At 37.6% G+C, this 16,831-nt stretch overlaps 2 protein-coding genes across 2 annotated transcripts in view; one reads left to right on the top strand and one right to left on the bottom strand.

The window, feature by feature from the left end:
• GTF2F2 (general transcription factor IIF subunit 2) overlaps positions 1 to 16,831 on the bottom strand; it is a 180,132-nt gene that overhangs the window by 51,673 nt on the left and 111,628 nt on the right. The window lies entirely within an intron of this gene.
• Positions 390 to 1,195, top strand: LOC128566649 (bis(5'-nucleosyl)-tetraphosphatase [asymmetrical]). The gene has a single exon (XM_053563590.1). The coding sequence runs from the start codon at positions 480 to 482 to the stop codon at positions 921 to 923; it is 444 nt and encodes a 147-aa protein (XP_053419565.1). The 5' UTR covers positions 390 to 479; the 3' UTR covers positions 924 to 1,195.

Below are 16,831 nucleotides of genomic sequence, written 5' to 3'. Positions count from 1 at the left end.
AGGTAAAGTGAGAGGCAGAGGTGATCGTGAACTAGGGAGCATATGCTTCACTGCAGGTAGGCAACATGTCCAGCTGATTACTACTCTGGCAACCCGCCCACTCCAAACCAAACAAACAAGAAACCCCTTCAAACCCCAAAAACACATATACTAGCTATACCAGGCACCAGTTATCAGCCTTATAATTTACATATTCATATTCTAGGAGCTTTTTGTTTTAAACAAAGGAGCAACAAATAATTATTATTAGAAGCAGCAAAGTCATGACACAAGTGGGAAATCACCACTGCACCAAGACTATAGTTTTATTGAAGAAACAGCAATTCTCTCTACCATGCTCCCCTCCTGAGAATAAACCAGGAAATGGGTGATGCACACCCGCAGGTTGTTTTTAGGGACGTGCATTTCAGTGAGTGCTCAGGCTAAGAATTAAAAATATCTCCCTTTGGCCTTCCTCCGCTGTGGTCCTTAGATAGACCATGGCCCTGAGAGCATGTGGCTTGATCATCTTCCGAAGATGCCGCATTCCCAAAGTGGACAACAATGCAATTGAGTTTCTACTGCTGCAGGCATCAGATGGCATTCATCACTGGACTCCTCCCAAAGGCCATGTGGATCCAGGAGAGAATGACTTGGAAACAGCACTGAGGGAGACTCACGAGGAAGCGGGCATAGAAGCAAGCCAGCTGACCATCATTGAGGGGTTCAGAAGTAAGCTCAATTATGTGGCCAGGAAGAAGCCCAAAACAGTCATTTATTGGCTGGCTGAGGTGAAAGACTACAATGTGGAGATCCGCCTCTCCCACGAGCACCAGGCCTACCGCTGGCTGGGGCTGGATGAGGCCTGCCAGATGGCTCAGTTCAAAGACATGAAGGCAGCACTCCAGGAAGGACACCAGTTTCTCTGCTCCACGGAAGCCTGAGTTGACTGGAATCAGTAGAGTCAGTTGCTTTGGTAGGATCTTTGAGGGCGTTCTGAGATGAATTCACCCTCAGGTCCAAGAAAGGTTGTTCTGGTCTTTGGCTAATTCACAGCCAAGAGCAGATAGGTTAGTGAAATCAGCTCAGGACTCTTAGATGAGAGCAAGCAAAAATCTTAGCTGACTGGAAAGAAAGGCAGAGGAGGGGTAAAAATTTTAAAAGGCCAGGCCCAGTAAGTGTATCACTGTACTTTGTAAATAAATCTCAAGCAGCTTGTCTCTCCTTCTAAAAAAAAAAAAAAAATCTCCCTTTATTTAATGTCAAAATGTGATCAATTTTGGCTTATAACACCAGCAACTTCATATGAGTCTACCTCATAGTTCTTTCTTAATGAAAGACTTAATACTGAGCTGAATTCTTCTATATGAGAAAAATGCAATTCAAATTGCTAATTAAGAGCCAGTAAAACTGCAACTTGCCCATGATCACACAGCTTGTCATAGGCAGAGTAGGACAAAAATTCAAGATTCCTTGTCTGGTGCTTGTCACTTGTATCGTAATGGCATCTTAAATACAATAAAGCGATTCAGATATCTCATTGTGTTTGGTAAATACATACTCTCCCAATTTAAATCTTTATAGTTATTTAAGGAAACACATACTCTACTGTCCACAGCACATCCATTAGCTAGTGAGGAGTTCAGAAGGGCCTCCACTCAGGGAGGGAATGATGATTCACACTGAACTTTTTTTCTCCTAGATTTTTGTTAGAAACAAAACAAATAGCTTTCCCTAACTTTTCAGTATGTGTTGAGTAAGGTAAAATAAATGACAGTATAATGGAGACTTTTTATTAAGTGTCTTTTTTTAAATTACTAACTTCTGTTTTTCACAGAAGCACTGTAAGACTGTCAATCCCTTGTCTAATTTTCCCTTCTCTAATCTCCTCTACACAACCAATTACAAGTATCTTACTTCAGTACATTTTTACTACCTTATATAGTTTCCTTTTCTCTTATATTCTTTCCTCATAAAATCTATTTAGTATCTTAAATTTCAAGCTATGTTCAGTAGACAAAACACCTTTCCCCTGAGCAGTAACATTACCTTGAGTTACCAGTGACCTGGTTGCCCGCACGCGTAACAGTTGCTGGGGAAGGCAAGGGAGAAAGGGAGCACGCCCAACAACTGGTTCTTAGGAATCTGGGAGCAACAAGGTATTTAAGATCTGCATTGCCTGAAGATTTTGTTTAAATAATTATTACAAATTTTGGTTACTTTCAATTTAATCACCGCACTATTTTTTTTTTCTTTAGTTCAAATGAGGCATGATTTCTCATGCCATCTCATGAAACTGAATTGCTTTACATGTTAGGAAGTTTGGGTTCCAAAATAAACCCGAGTGTAATGAGGAAAGGGAAGAAGGAGGGAGGGGAGCCAGAAGGAAGGGTCAGCATCTGACCCAAGAAACCTTTACTACTCATCTTTCCCTGTTAAACACTCTAGCCACTACTTTAGTACAAGCATAATGTAGATGTGTATGAAGGAAAAAAAAGGTGAGCTGATCAGGGACCACTCACTACTCCCTCAATACCTCATCAAGTAGTCACTCTTTCTATGCAAGAAATAAAATTACCTTAAACTCTAACAGATGATGAATAGGAAAATAAGTTTCATTCTGTTAGAATTTTTCATATTATTTCTCATCTCCAAACTCCAACAAAAGTAAAATGCCTAAATAATTTGGCATGGTTCCCAGGAGTGGTGGGTGAAAGTGTTTCTATCAAAAGGACCAGTAATATTCTAAACTCAATCTTAAAGAGAGCAAAAAAGAAGTATCTTTTGAATCCAGATTCATGCCAATGATTTCACATTTAAACAGAGACTGAAGCAAATTTGTGACATACAGAATGGTCTAAAATAATGCTTAGAGTAAAAGTGCTACATCATGGTATGGAAGGGTCTGAAATCAGACTCTGGTTTTAAGTTCCAGTTCTACCACTAGGTATGACCTTGGTCAAGTTAGTCAACTTCTCTAATCCCTTGGTATCTGCATGTAAAAACAAGGACTTATAATAGAAATAAGTGATGTAAACTTTATAAAACACACTTAGTGATTCACTAAGTATTGTATGCATTCAATAGTATTGAACATAGTATGCATTTAGTGTATTTTAGGTATGATTATACTTCTTATCACTCAAGTACCATACTGAATAGAAATATAGGGGTGTTATTTGAATAAGTGTAACTGTTATTATATTAACATTGAATCTTAGAGCCAAGACTTATAAAATTTGTGTTCATCCTTTATTTTGATGGATGATATTGGACTATATCAGTTTAAAAAGCATTTTATTTCTTTTAATGTTTTCAAGATAAGAAAATTTCTCTCGGGCGGCGCCTGTGGTTCAAGCAGGAGGGCTCTGGCCCCATATACCAGAGGTGGTGGGTTAAAACCCAGTTTCAGCCAAAAATTACAACAACAACAACAACAACAAAAAAAAAAGAAAGAAAAAAAAGAAAAATTCTCTCTAGTTTGAACCTGGTCCTGGCCAGCTAAAACAGCAGTGGCAACTGCAACAAAAAATAGCTGGGCGTTGTGGCGGGCGCCTGTAGTCCCAGATACTCGGAGGCTGAGGCAAGCGAATCGCTTAAGCCCAAGAATTGGAGGTTGCTGTGAGCTGTGATGCTATGGCACTCTACCGAGTAAGATTCTGCCTCAAAAAAAAAAAAATTTTCTCTCTAAATGTTCTTCAGTTGCAGGTAAAATGTGTAATGCTTATGAAAATGCTAATTAGAACTAATTATAACTTTACCACAGCACCAAAAGACATTTTTTAAAATATGGAAGGCTACAGTTTTAGTTAACTTTTGTTTTTTTTAAAAGATAGAGTCTAACTCTGTCACCAGGCTAGAAAGCCACAGAAACTTCTGGGCTCAAGCAACCCACCTGTCTTAGCCTCCTAAGTAGCTGGGACTAGAGGCATGCACCACTATGCCTGGCTAATTTTAGTAGAGATAGGGTCTCACTTTGCTCAGGCGGGTCTGAAACCCTTGAGCTCAAGGTATCCTCCTGCCTCAGCTTCCCAGAGTGGAAGGCATGAGCTAGAGTTATCACCCCGACCTTGGGTAACTACTCATACATCTAACTCAAAAGATTCACTGAACTCTGGAGGTAAGCAAAATCTTTCTTGGCTTTAGACCTTTAGGATACTCAAATCAATCCCCCATATGTGACCCTCAACCCATAGTGATGAGAATGTGTATCTCAGTTTAACAAAAGCAGAAAAAACACATTTGAGTGGAACATCGCCTTAAATTATACAGATTACTCACGATAACCATTTTTAAACAACTAGTCTCAAAAATTATTTTTCCCCATCTTTCTTGTCATGTTAAAATATGATTCAAGAAGGTTATGTAACTTTCTTCACAGAAGGCAGGGTCACCTTCAGACAAACTGCATAGTGGGTGCAAATGAATAAAATAACTGTTTAACTCTTCTCCTGCCTTTTACTTTGAATTTCTATTTCACTTTGCCTAGTGTTCCCACTGTTCACCTCCTTGAACTTTTTAGTTGATTTTCTATATAGCTCTGGATTACTTCACATGCATTATTTTACCTCAATAGCTAAATAGGCTAATGCTTTCAGAGAACATTAAACAATAACACTTGGCTTGATGCCTGTAGCTCTGCGGCTACGGCACCAGCCACATACACCCAGAGCTGGCAGGTTCAAACCTAGCCTGGGCCTGCCAAACAACAATGACAATTACAACAAAAATATAGCTGGGCGTTGTGGTGGGCATCTGTAGTCCCAGCTACTTGGGAGGCTGGGGCAAGATAATTACTTAAGCCTAAGAGTTTGAGGTTGCTGTGAGCTGTGACGCCATGGCACTCTACCCAGGGCAACATAGTGAGACTCTGTCTCCAAAAACAAACAAACAAAACTAAAAGAAACAATAACACTTAGGCCCTTTTCCTCACATAATCCCAAGAGCTTAGTTAGATTTTTTATACCCTTTACATACTTTGCCCAAATCTTATCTACACTGAACCTCATGAACTTTTGAGTGCGAGGTGGGAAATTAACATAGACATCATTTAGCAATTTTCTTGACACAATAATTTCACTATGTGCAATTTAGGAGATTTCACTATCCATTTCTTCTCCCTGATTACTATCATAAATATAAAGTGAGTTTTGCCTAAGTACTAATTCTAGGGGCTCCTATCTAGAGAAGTATTTAATTCCCATCTTCTGCCTCCTTGCTGATTCCCCAGTGACAACGAAAGAGTTCAGAATCCCATGACGGTATGTCTGACTCAGAGGGATGACTGTAAGTGGGATCTGTAGGCCCCAGAAATGGTGGCAAGTCAGTGTGATGTATTTGGGACTGCCAAGCCTTAAATATTCTTAATCACAACATATATGTTGTGATTATAACACATATATATGATTAGAAAAAAATATAAATATATATATTAGAAATATATATAACACATATATAGGATTAGAAATATTTGAGAACTGGAAACTTTCTCTAGAAGGATTTAAATGAAATCTAGATAGTGGTATCAGGGACAAGACTACCACAAAGTTCTTTCAATCCCACTTTTCTATCTTATAATTTTTAGTTTTATGCTTTTTGTAGTAAAGTTTTATCAGCAAAGACTGTAAGGTTAATATAAAAATGAAAGTATATATATAAGCTCGGCACCTGTAGCCCAGTGGGTTAGGGCACTGGCCACATACACCAGAGCTGGCGGGAACCAGGCCTGGGCCTGTCAAACAATAACGACGACTACAGTAACAACAAAATAAAATAGCTGGACGTTGTGGCAGGCATCGGTAGTCCCAGCTACTTGGGAGGCTGAGGCAAGAGAATTGCTTAAGCCCAAGAGATTGAGGTTGCTGTGAGCTGTGACACCAAGGCACTCTACCAAGGGTGACAAAATGAGACTCCGTCTCAAAAAATATGTATAGAGAGGGCAGAGCCTGTGGCTCAAAGGAGTAGGGCACTGGCCCCATATGCCAGAGGTGGTGGGTTCAAACCCAGCCCCGGCCAAAAACTGCAAAAAATAAATAAATAAATAAATAAACATATATATATATATATAAAAATAAAATTTTCAATACTGACTTCTTAAAATTCCCATTTAATTTGCTAATTTCATTAGCATTTGAAACTGCTAATCAAACATTAGAAATAAAAATAAAAATAGGTGCCTTCCCTCCCCATAAATCTGTCCTAAGAAGCCAAGAAGAAAACTCAAGTATTTCATTCAGTACGCCAAAATGTGAACTCCAATGCATTACTTGTGAGATAAACAGTATGCAAAAGCCCTTTCTTTTCCATTAGGGATTGAAATGTATTCATTAATTCAAGGTTGGGATTTTGCTTTGAGACTTTGGTCTCACAAATTTTACCTTTGTGCATAAAATTCTTTAAAAATTGAAAGTGAAAAACTGTTGGAAATTGCCAATACTATAATAAAAGTAATTCAGTTTCATCACAGAAACTCTGATGCTTATAACGTCATCATACTGAGAAAGTGCTAACAATAATTATTACACTAAGATAACTCTATTTTCACAATTTTGTCAGTTCATGTTGCCAGCCCTCTCAATACTCAACTATGACTACCTTTTTTAAGTTCTCAGAGTGGTTATCCACTGACTGATATCTAGGCTTGTGGTTTGGTACCATCCGATTGGCCAACATGACAAATTTTTCTCTTACACAGAACCTATGGATAGATTTATTAAAAACTGAATATATTATTTTATGATTTTAATTAATTTTTTCTTGTTCTCAGGAAGAGGACATTCTAGAGATGTTTCAGCCAATTTTTCTCAATACATAAAATATCTGATTCAATCCAAACTTAGGTGGCTTTTTATAGCTAGTCTTAGTACAAAGGCAATTAAACTTAGCATATAAGAAAAGAATTGCCAACAGGGTATTTGTTAAAAGTCTTAGTGACTTATGGATTTAGACTCTGTTATTTTATTTGCATTGCTAGTTCTATTTACAAGCAGCTGCACCTTTTAGTCACTTATTTTACAGCCTATAACTCCTACAAAATGTTAGGAATATGAGGCTGTTCTTCATGTAGCTCTGGTTAGTCACAGAATGACTATTATAGGACCAAAACAAATAAATGAAAATGTTTTCTGCATCAACATGCATGGATGATAAAAATTATAACATAGGCTATGTATAGCTATGATGTGTGTTCAAGAAATGATGGCCTAAATCTATTTTATTTTTCTAAACTGTTGATATGATGATTTGGGTCATTTATGTACATTTTTGCAAATGTTGCTTTGGGAGATATCTTTATATTGAAAGATGATGAGGACAAGTCACCAGCAGGAGCATAAATTCCAATATTATCTGGTTGTAGTGGTAGCTTTATACCAAGTTCTTTTCCCCTGTTTCTTCTGTGACTGATTAGAAGTTCATTCACAGTGTTGCTAGCTGAAGGCAAGGGCAAAGTCTGTGGCCATGAAACAGTCTGGGGCAGTGGTTTTCAACCTGTGGGTCGTGACCCCTTTTTAACAATGAAAATACATTGCAGCATTAGGAAGGTTGAGAACCACTAGTCTAGGGTAACATGATCAAAAGGCAACTGAACCTATAGCCTGGGTCTCCCAGAAACACAATCTGTTCAATAAATAAACAGGAACAAATGAAAAAATATGTATGTGTAGGAACACAGTCTAACATACTCATTTTTCTTTCTGGTTCAATATTTAGAGCCCAGACAGAAATTAAGGATTTGAGCTTGCTGTGTTTTTATGCAGATCAATATGGAAATATAGATGACTAAAGGGAAGTGAAGTGGACTTCCATGGAATGAATTAATACACAAGGTAGATCTTAAATTATGGAATATGCTTGATAAAAGCAATTTAAATTTAAAATAAATGTGGCAGCTTAAAGAGATGCTTTATATATATTTTTAGCAGATAGCATAGCATTTATCTATACACCACTGATGATTAGCTCAGATTCTTGAAATTGAAAAGGCTATCACCATGACCAAGCTATATAATCTTCTCCAAATATTATCTGTTAGAGAATGTGTATGTTTTGTAAAGCACATGTTACACATGTTTACACTATGTGTAATCTAAAGGAAACATGTTTAAAAAGTGAAAATAGATTTATGTAACTGTTAGATTAAACAGTGACCAAAGGAACATAAAGTATGTGTGTAGGATGGAATAAAGTAATGTAGTTCAAGGAGGCTGACCTAATAGAAATCAGACAATAAAAGACTAAAAAGTTACTGTGTTGAGAAGTACTTACCAATTTTTATACGTATTATACTAAAAACTTATTACCAGAATTAATGAAATTCTGGATTACTGCCAGAATTATTTGAAATGGTTTAAATTTCTAACTTTCTTTTCAGTTTCTTAGCCTCCTAAAAATATTTAGGTTAGGAATTAAATGATATGCTATTTATGATGATGGGAGCAATATTTCTGTAGCCAGCTACTTTGTGTGTGAATCATTTTTCTAATTAAAATGTCTATGATCCTATGACTATGAAATGGATGCCAACATAATGCAGCAATGGGATAAAAAAACTTCTATTCAGCAAATTAAAAAATACCATTCTGCAGAATTCCAGTTGCCTCTGAGTAGAAATCAGAATTATTAGCTGCGTATCATGTAAAACTGTAGGAAGCTACCCAGGCATAGACTAACCAAGACACTGTTGCTATGGTGACTACAACGACAGCAAATGGCTACTTCATTAGGAGCTCCAGGAAACTATAAATGCTGGAATAATAGATGGGAACTATCTGGCAGCATGTAGCCACCAATGTGGGCTGGGTAGGATTCACAGAAAATTGCTTAAAAGAGAAGGTAAATTAAAAAAAAGAGAGAGAAGGTAAATTTTAACATGCTGTTTAAAAAATTAAGAAGAGAGATTCTTGTGCTAATTAGAGCCAAATCAAGCCATGAAAAAAAATTTGGAGAAAAGAGTGGTCGACCTTTCAGGGAAGAAAGCTTCATTTAGGACCAGCTGCTGTGGTACAGATACTGATATTAAAGAGTGAAACCGCTGGGACTGTCATTTAGGACTGCAGAGCAGGAAAGGACTCGTTGATTCATGAGTCCTTGATGGGGTTTCAAACCATATGGTCTCTCTTTCTCCATCAAGAGGATGAATAAAGAAGCAAGAGGATTTCTGCACATGTTTCAACTTTGAAGAGTTTAAACTTCAAAATCAAAAATGAAAATAAAAGCTGGATATGAACTTCTGTGATACAGTGACAAATGATTAATGCTAGAATTGGATTTATCCTGAAGTTAAATGATCTTAGTATTCTACATACTTTTACTCCAACCTTACAAAAAACAAAACTTACAAACTAAAAAACCCCCAACCTAAACAATTTTGTTCTTTTTCTCATGAATTTACATCATCACTAAGAACTTTTAGCTGATACCTTACAGGAGCTAACAAAATACATTCTTATATTTTAGTAGATGTTAATGATGTTTTGACCTTTTGATATAATGCCACAAAAATGAAATCCTAGTTCAAAGTACAGTGTTATTCTAATTACATGACATGTAGCTAGTTAAGCAGAACACGCTGTCATGAACAACTATGCATACAGCATCACACGACGGACCAGCACATTGGCAGTAGCAGTTCTAGTTATATTTCTCAGAAAACTACTCTTATTATTGATAAAGACTAGCCATACACAAAACTTTGACTTCCAGTAAATACGAGGCATATAACTGTGCTTGTTTTTGCTCTTGCTTTTATAAGTATAAATGTCAAGTGAAAAAGTCATACTAAGCACCCCAGTTTATCCTTCCAACCTTGTAGTAGGTCTTTCTAATCTTGATCTATTTACCCCAGTAACTTGTACATTCACTTCCCATGAAAGTTTTTCCTCCCAATCATTTACTTACTCATCTCTCTGCTTTTCCAGTACTTCCTATGTGAATGACTTTCTCATCAGCACTGCTCAAAACATATAAAATAGTACTGGAATCATCTCTTCTACCATATTCAAGTATGTTAACCACATATAGGTTGCCATTATTAAACGTTTTAGCCTCAATTTTTTATGTACTATTTCACCTTCCTTGTTAAACTGAAAGGCCTTTTTAGAAGTAGGTGGGGAGGAGGATGTGTATCTTATATACCACTCCGTCTTTGGAGAGCTCAGAATAGTGCTTAAGTAGTGCTGAGGATCTCTTGCACTTCTTTTTTTTTTAAAAGAGATGGGGTCTTGCTATGTTGCCCAGGGTAGCCTCAAACTCCTGGGCTCAAGTGATCTTCCTCCCTTTCCCTTCTGAGTAGTTGGAACTACTGGTGCCACCTAGTATTTTTTTTTTTCTTTTTCACATTCTGAATGTTTCTAAAAGAAAATGTAAGAGTTAACAAAAACCATTCCTCACATTGCTGTATTTGTTCTTTTGACCAGGATTCCTCTCTATCAACTGCTGATTGTCTCAGCTTCACCATTTCAATGTCTTTCTCACTCCACCTTTTTTTCTTCACACTGGATTATAAATAACCCCTCTAACTTCTATTAAATATATATTTATACTGTCTTCTCATCAGCTACCTTCTATCCCCAAGAAAAGCCTCTATTTTCAAACTGATATCACATCGCTACCATCTCTCAACAGACTGTCAGAGGCAATCCCCAAAGAGGCAAGTAATATTGTGTAGCCAGAGCTGCCATGGAGAGAGGAGCAAAGCACACAGGGAAGACGGGGCAACTAACTGCTGGAGGAGGAAGGCTTTGGGGGGAAGTGATGGCCTGACGAGGAGTTTGCAATGCAAAGAAGAGGGATGAGATAAGGGCAGAAATAAAGGTGGTAAATTTAAGGAATGGTGAAAAACCCTCAGAAGTTCAAGGAGAGAAAGAGAAAGGAAAAAAGAGCAAGATAAAGATAGGGGAAGAGAATAAAGGGAGAGAGGAAAGAGGAGGAGTCTGTCTGAAGAAGCTCTCATATGCCAACCTAAGATACATATATTAGGAAGCATTGTTAAAGTAGTGGGGTGACAGGAAAGGGTCACTTAAAAATGACGACTGCAACAACAAAAACCAAAAAATAGCCGGGCGTTGTGGGGGCACCTGTAGTCCCAGCTACTTGGGAGGCTGAGGCAAGAGAATCACTTAAGCCCCAGAGTTTGAGGTTGCTGTGAGCTGTGATGCCACAGCACTCTACTGAGGTTGACAGCCACCTTCTGTCCCCAAGAAAGTGAGACTCCGTCTCTGAAAAAAAAAAAAGATTAACTTTGGCAGCATGAATGACAATGACCCAGGATAATCAGAGACTGCTGTCAGGGAGAACAATACATGGGGGAATAAGTCAAGAAGCTGCTCAGTACCAGTGGGCTGAAGCGAAGAACAGTGGGCAAGTACAGTAAGCGGCCATGATTTCAAAGGGTTTGGGGGCCTAATATAAGCCTGGCTCAGTATTAGGTACTGCAGGAGAAACCAAAAGGGAAAAGTTACTGTCTAGTGAAGCATTGGGCGAGACTCAGGATCCAAATGAAAGAGCTTTGAACTTGTGAGGGTTCCTCACTGGTGACTGGTGGGATGTGCTTCAGCCCCCCCATTTCTGCCTGGCAAAGCCCTCTCTGAGCCATCACCTCCTGAGAAAAATCTTCCCTCACTCCCGTGGCATCTTCCTCCTTTCCCCATGTACTTCATCCCTCTACTGTAGCATTCAGTATTCCCACAGCCGCCTGAAAAGAGAGCACAGCATCATGTTAAAGAAGGAAAGCAATCTGATGCGTTACTCCATTACACTCCATTTAATACATGCAAAGTGTCTATTACTTGTCAGGGACTGCATTAACTGCAGATCTACACTTCTTCTAAAATCCATTAGCAAAAACTGTAACAGAAATCTTCAGTGAAAGTAAATGAAAACAAGACTATCAGAGAAAAAACAGCAAAAGGTTTAAGTTTTTTTTTTTTTCCAACAGCTTTATGGAGGTGTGACATAACATAAACTGCAGATACTTAATGTATATAATTGGGTAAGTTTTCACATATGCATACCTGTGAAATCATGTGCTATTTGTTTTAGAAAAATGTCCCAGCCTTATAACCTAGGTTTCTCAGTGTTAAATTTTATTTTCCCTGTGTAGAAATCAACAAACTGAAATGGATATGTATATATTTTTTGAGACAGAGCCTCAAGCTGTCACCCTGGGTAGAGTGCTGTGGCATCACAGCTCACAGCAACCTCCACTTCCTGGACTTAAGTGATTCTCTTGCCTCAGCCTCCCAAGTAGCTGGGACTACAGGTGCCCTCCACAACACCTGGCTATTTTTTGGTTGTAGTTGTCATTGTTGTTTGGCAGGCCTGGGCTGGATTCGAACCCGCTAGCTCTGTTGTATGTGGCTGGCAACTTAGCAGCTTTAGCTATAGGTGCCGAGCCTGAAATGAATATCTTTTAAAAAGTTATTATTCATCTCTCTGGTTAATCATCTCAAAATTTTATTTTATCTTTTTAACCAAGTAACTCTGGAAATTTCCTATATAACTAATAATATAATTTTAGAGTTATGGCTGTTACAACATCATACACATTCTCAAAATTTATTTTTGGTTAGGTTATAAGGTCATCTGGAACAAAATGTGTAAGATACATTATTAAAAACAAGTCTCCCCGAGGCATTCTGGATCTTTTCCTCAGAGGCAAACATAGACATAATTTCTAGTACATGTTTTAAGATACATTCTATGTATTTGGGGTTTTTCCTTAAATAATAACCATTTATTTTAGGATCACAGGCAGCCCATGAAAGGAAGAAAACAGGTGTATTTTACCTAATTCCAAGAGAATCTGACAATTCCTTTACACTTGTTGTGTTAGTTACAATAATATCAGTTACAATGTTGATGAGGAAATTCAAATTGAACTTCCTATAAACAAAGAGGAAATAAAATTTCTTGAAATATTAATGAACAAATAAAAAGGCACCACCGTTTCAAAATTAAGAAGTATATAATATAAAAGTAAACCACAATAATTAAAAACCAATTGGATTTAGCTGGGGAACTTCTTAAATATGTTTTAAGAAATATTCTACAACATTTCATGGCTAAAATTCTTGGGTAGGGGCGGCTCCTGTGGCTCAGTGGGTAGGGTGCCGGTCGAGAATAGCGGGTTCAAACCTGGCCCAGCCAAGCAACAAAAAAATAGCTGGGCATTGTGGTGGGCGCCTGTAGTCCCAGCTACTCGAGAGGCTGAGGCTAGAGAATCGCCTAAGCCCAGGAGTTGGAGGTTGCTGTGAGCTGTGACACCACGCCACTCTACCGAGGGTGTCTGTCTCCTTAAAACAAACAAACAAACAAAAAAAAAACCCAAAAAAGAAAAAGAAAAAAAAATCCTTGGGTAGAATGTCTCTGCTTTGCTCTAGCTCTCTAATTACTGCTGTTTTGGGGAGAGAGTTTGTCACACAGGCCAATGACATCTGATGGGAAAGATTAAATGTCTGTGAGTTATTTAAGAAGTAAGAAATTATACTTAAAGTCAACCATGGCATTCTTTCATCTTATCTCAATAAAAAGGCAATAAGTAAAAAAAAAAAAAAAAAGGCAATAAGTAAAAATATAAGCCAGTGATAAAGAAAACAGACTTCTGAGATAGTTTAAATTATAGATGAAATAGCAATCAGGTTAAATACATCATTATATTGTTCTTGCCCATACTTTACTTGAAAGCTGAACCTCTTTGTGAAGAATTCTTTATCTGCTAGACTAGTATATCTCAAAACATACCGTAAGACTCACCAATATCCAAACCATCAGGATTCCTGCTCAGAATGCATATTTGTAGTTCCAACTCAGATCTATTGAGCTGGGCCCTAGAATCTACATTATTAATGAAGGCCCCAGTTGATTTATACACACAAACAAAAGTGAGAATGACTAGGTACTATGTAAGCCCCACAGACACAGAAATCCTGTCTTTCTTATTCGATGTAGGCACAGTGCCAAGTACAAGGCCTGACAAAGATGTCCTACAATGTTGAAGATTTAATGAATTGGGACAGAATATTTGAAGAGTGTTTTGGTATGCTGTCAATATGTGTACCAAACTGATTTTGAAACTGCATGCTTCGTCCCTGATAGAGATTTGAATAAAAAGCAGACAAATGGCTTTGGCAATTAACAGCTCAATAGAATTTGTTTATTTGCATGATTCAGTTTCATATCAAAGCACTTGGAAAGATGTCAGGAAATTTAATTAGCAATATTTTATTATATAGCTGAGTTTCAGTTAGATTGTACAAGTGTATCACATTAACGACAAAGACCAAGTGACCCAAAGTAAGGCTTGTAAAATCAGATATTCTACATGTTTTCTATTTTGTGATTTTTTAAATACAGTGACATCTGCTCTAACCAGAATCACTTAAAAAGCACAAAAAGGGCATCTCAGCCACCAAAACAGATATCACAAGGCCAAGCATGACAGCTTTGGGCACTTGACTCATAAGCCCATTAGACCTTCACTCAAGAGTCTATTCAGTCTTTTTTTGCACACACCACTCACTCTAATGAAATTTTTAAACTGGATTCTTGGCTCATAGGAAATTAAAAACACTAAATCAGAAGGAAGAGAGGGGCTGCAACATATGGTAACACAATCAACATGACAAAAAGATAGCTGATAAGAGGGAGACTGAAGAACTCTGTAAAATAAGAAAAGAACCTGCAAAGCATAGTACTCTGGGGCCATGTTTTGAAGGGACAAACAACTCTCCTCTTCTTGACAGTATTGAAGGCATCTACCAAATAATTTAAAAATGGGTGTTCATATGAAAAACCAAGTTAAAGCGAAGGCTAAATTATGTTCCCAATAAACTCTATATGACCTATGGATATAGGTAAACTACGTAACATAGTTTAGAAAAATTCTTATTCATTAAAGTCAACTAGGCTTGGCGCCCATAGGTCAGTGGTTAGGGCACCAGCCACATATACTGAGGGTGGCGGGTTGTAGGATAATATTTAGAAATAAACATATCCTGGGCGGCGCCTGTGGTTCAAGGAGTAGGGCGCCTGTGGCTCAACGATTAGGGCACCGGTCCCATATGCCGGAGGTGGCGGGTTCAAACCCAGCCCTGGCCAAAAACCACACACACATACACACACACACACACGAAATAAACATATCCTACATCAAGCACACAAAGTGAACTCAGTGTGAGCTTAAAATGACTTGCTTTTCTTCCAGAGGCTTAAGGGACCTGGGCCCCCCTGGGACACACACAGAGTTGTTGGCTTGCCTGGAGTTAAAAATTCCACAAGCCCATTCTCTGAAGCTGTGCACCCCGTGAAGCCTGAGATCAAAGGGCATGCCGCCCTTCCTCAGAGATACGGGCCGATATTAACAACATATTGTCAGAGGTCTATAGGTGCTCTGCCCTGAGGGAAAGACACAGTCGTTACTTCATACGGAGTAAACTGAGTGAATGCTTGAAGATACTCTTCCATTAACTCTGTTCCCCTGTGGCTACTTTCTTCTTTGTGATCTTTATTTAGATACCTGCCCAGAGATTAGTCAGTGTTTAGAAGAAGAGGTTTACTACAAAAGTGATTATATTGATATGATAACAACATATTTCCTTTCAAGTTGATTTCAGATAGGTAAATTGAGGTAATGGAAAATAACAGATGACAGATTAAGTGTGTACGTGACTAGAAAAGTATAAAATCTAAACCCAGAATAAAGAATTTCGCTACACACCATCCCATTTTGTGTAGTCCGTTTCTTGACTTAATAATTACAGGAGCGAGTTTACGCCCACGGCAAAGCTGCTGTTCATTCGTGTCTCCAGTCACGCAACACAGGTTTGAACCCAGTCTGGGCCTGCTAAACTACAATGACAACTGCAACAAGAAAAAATAGCCGGGCGTTAAGGCAGGTGCCTGTAGTCCCAGCTACTTGGGAAACTGAAGCAAGAGAATTGAAGAGTCTGAAGCTGCTGTGATCTGTGATGCCATGGCACTCTACCAAAGGTGACATAGTGAGACTTTGTCTCAAAAATAAAATAAAATAAAGTTAACTAAAGAATCATTGTTTTAAGTTACTAACTTTTAAAAAGAGTTTAATAACAGCTATTTTGGAAAACTCAACTATTAGAAATAACTTACTGCTCTAGGAAAGAAAAACGTATAAACATACCAAAGAGATAATTTTCAAAACGAATTGTCCCTTTAAAATTTCTGTTAACATTGTTAGCAAAAGTTATCTTGTATATTCAAAAGGCTATATACAGGTAGCAATAAGCTGTTATTTATTTACCATTTAGAGCCCACATAGACATTAATTCTAGAAAATTAATGGGACTGTATTCTGAATTATTTTCAACTTGAAGTATAATTGTAATGAAAAATATCTAAAATTTTATAGTATAAAAAACAATCCTATTGAAACACTCTAATGATATCACAAATAGAAGTTTAAACTGTTAGTAATTTAACGAGCTACAATAAAATGCCATATGGTATTCAATGTAATTAGATAACAAGAATTGAAAATTCTGTGAACGATAGCATTTGGCCATCACTACACCCACCCCCTCCAAAATTAGTGTGTGTACCAGACAGTACTGATAAACAACAGATTCGTAAATTAATTTAAAATATTTCTTGTTCATGTTAGCCTCATACGGGGTGTGTGTGTATAAGTGTCTCAATATAATGGCATCATTTTGGACTATGAAATCAAGTCTTAAAAGCCATGAAGCAGAATTGGTATTTACCTTTTTGAAACTACAGAGAATGTTGCATATCAAAGAATAAATTATCTACAATGAGCAACACAAGAGCAGGAAAAATGTCTTATTTATCTTTTCATTTGAGTGTCTGGTACATAATAGAT

Source organism: Nycticebus coucang, chromosome 15, assembly GCF_027406575.1.
Source record: "Nycticebus coucang isolate mNycCou1 chromosome 15, mNycCou1.pri, whole genome shotgun sequence".
Taxonomy (NCBI): domain Eukaryota; kingdom Metazoa; phylum Chordata; class Mammalia; order Primates; family Lorisidae; genus Nycticebus; species Nycticebus coucang.
The sequence above is the reverse complement of the archived record's forward strand: the minus strand, read 5'-3'. Positions and strand labels throughout refer to the sequence as shown.

Bases quoted from the DNA above. Each gene is read 5' to 3' on its own strand.
- LOC128566649 (XM_053563590.1), top strand. From the start codon at position 480: ATGGCCCTGAGAGCATGTGGCTTGATCATCTTCCGAAGATGCCGCATT.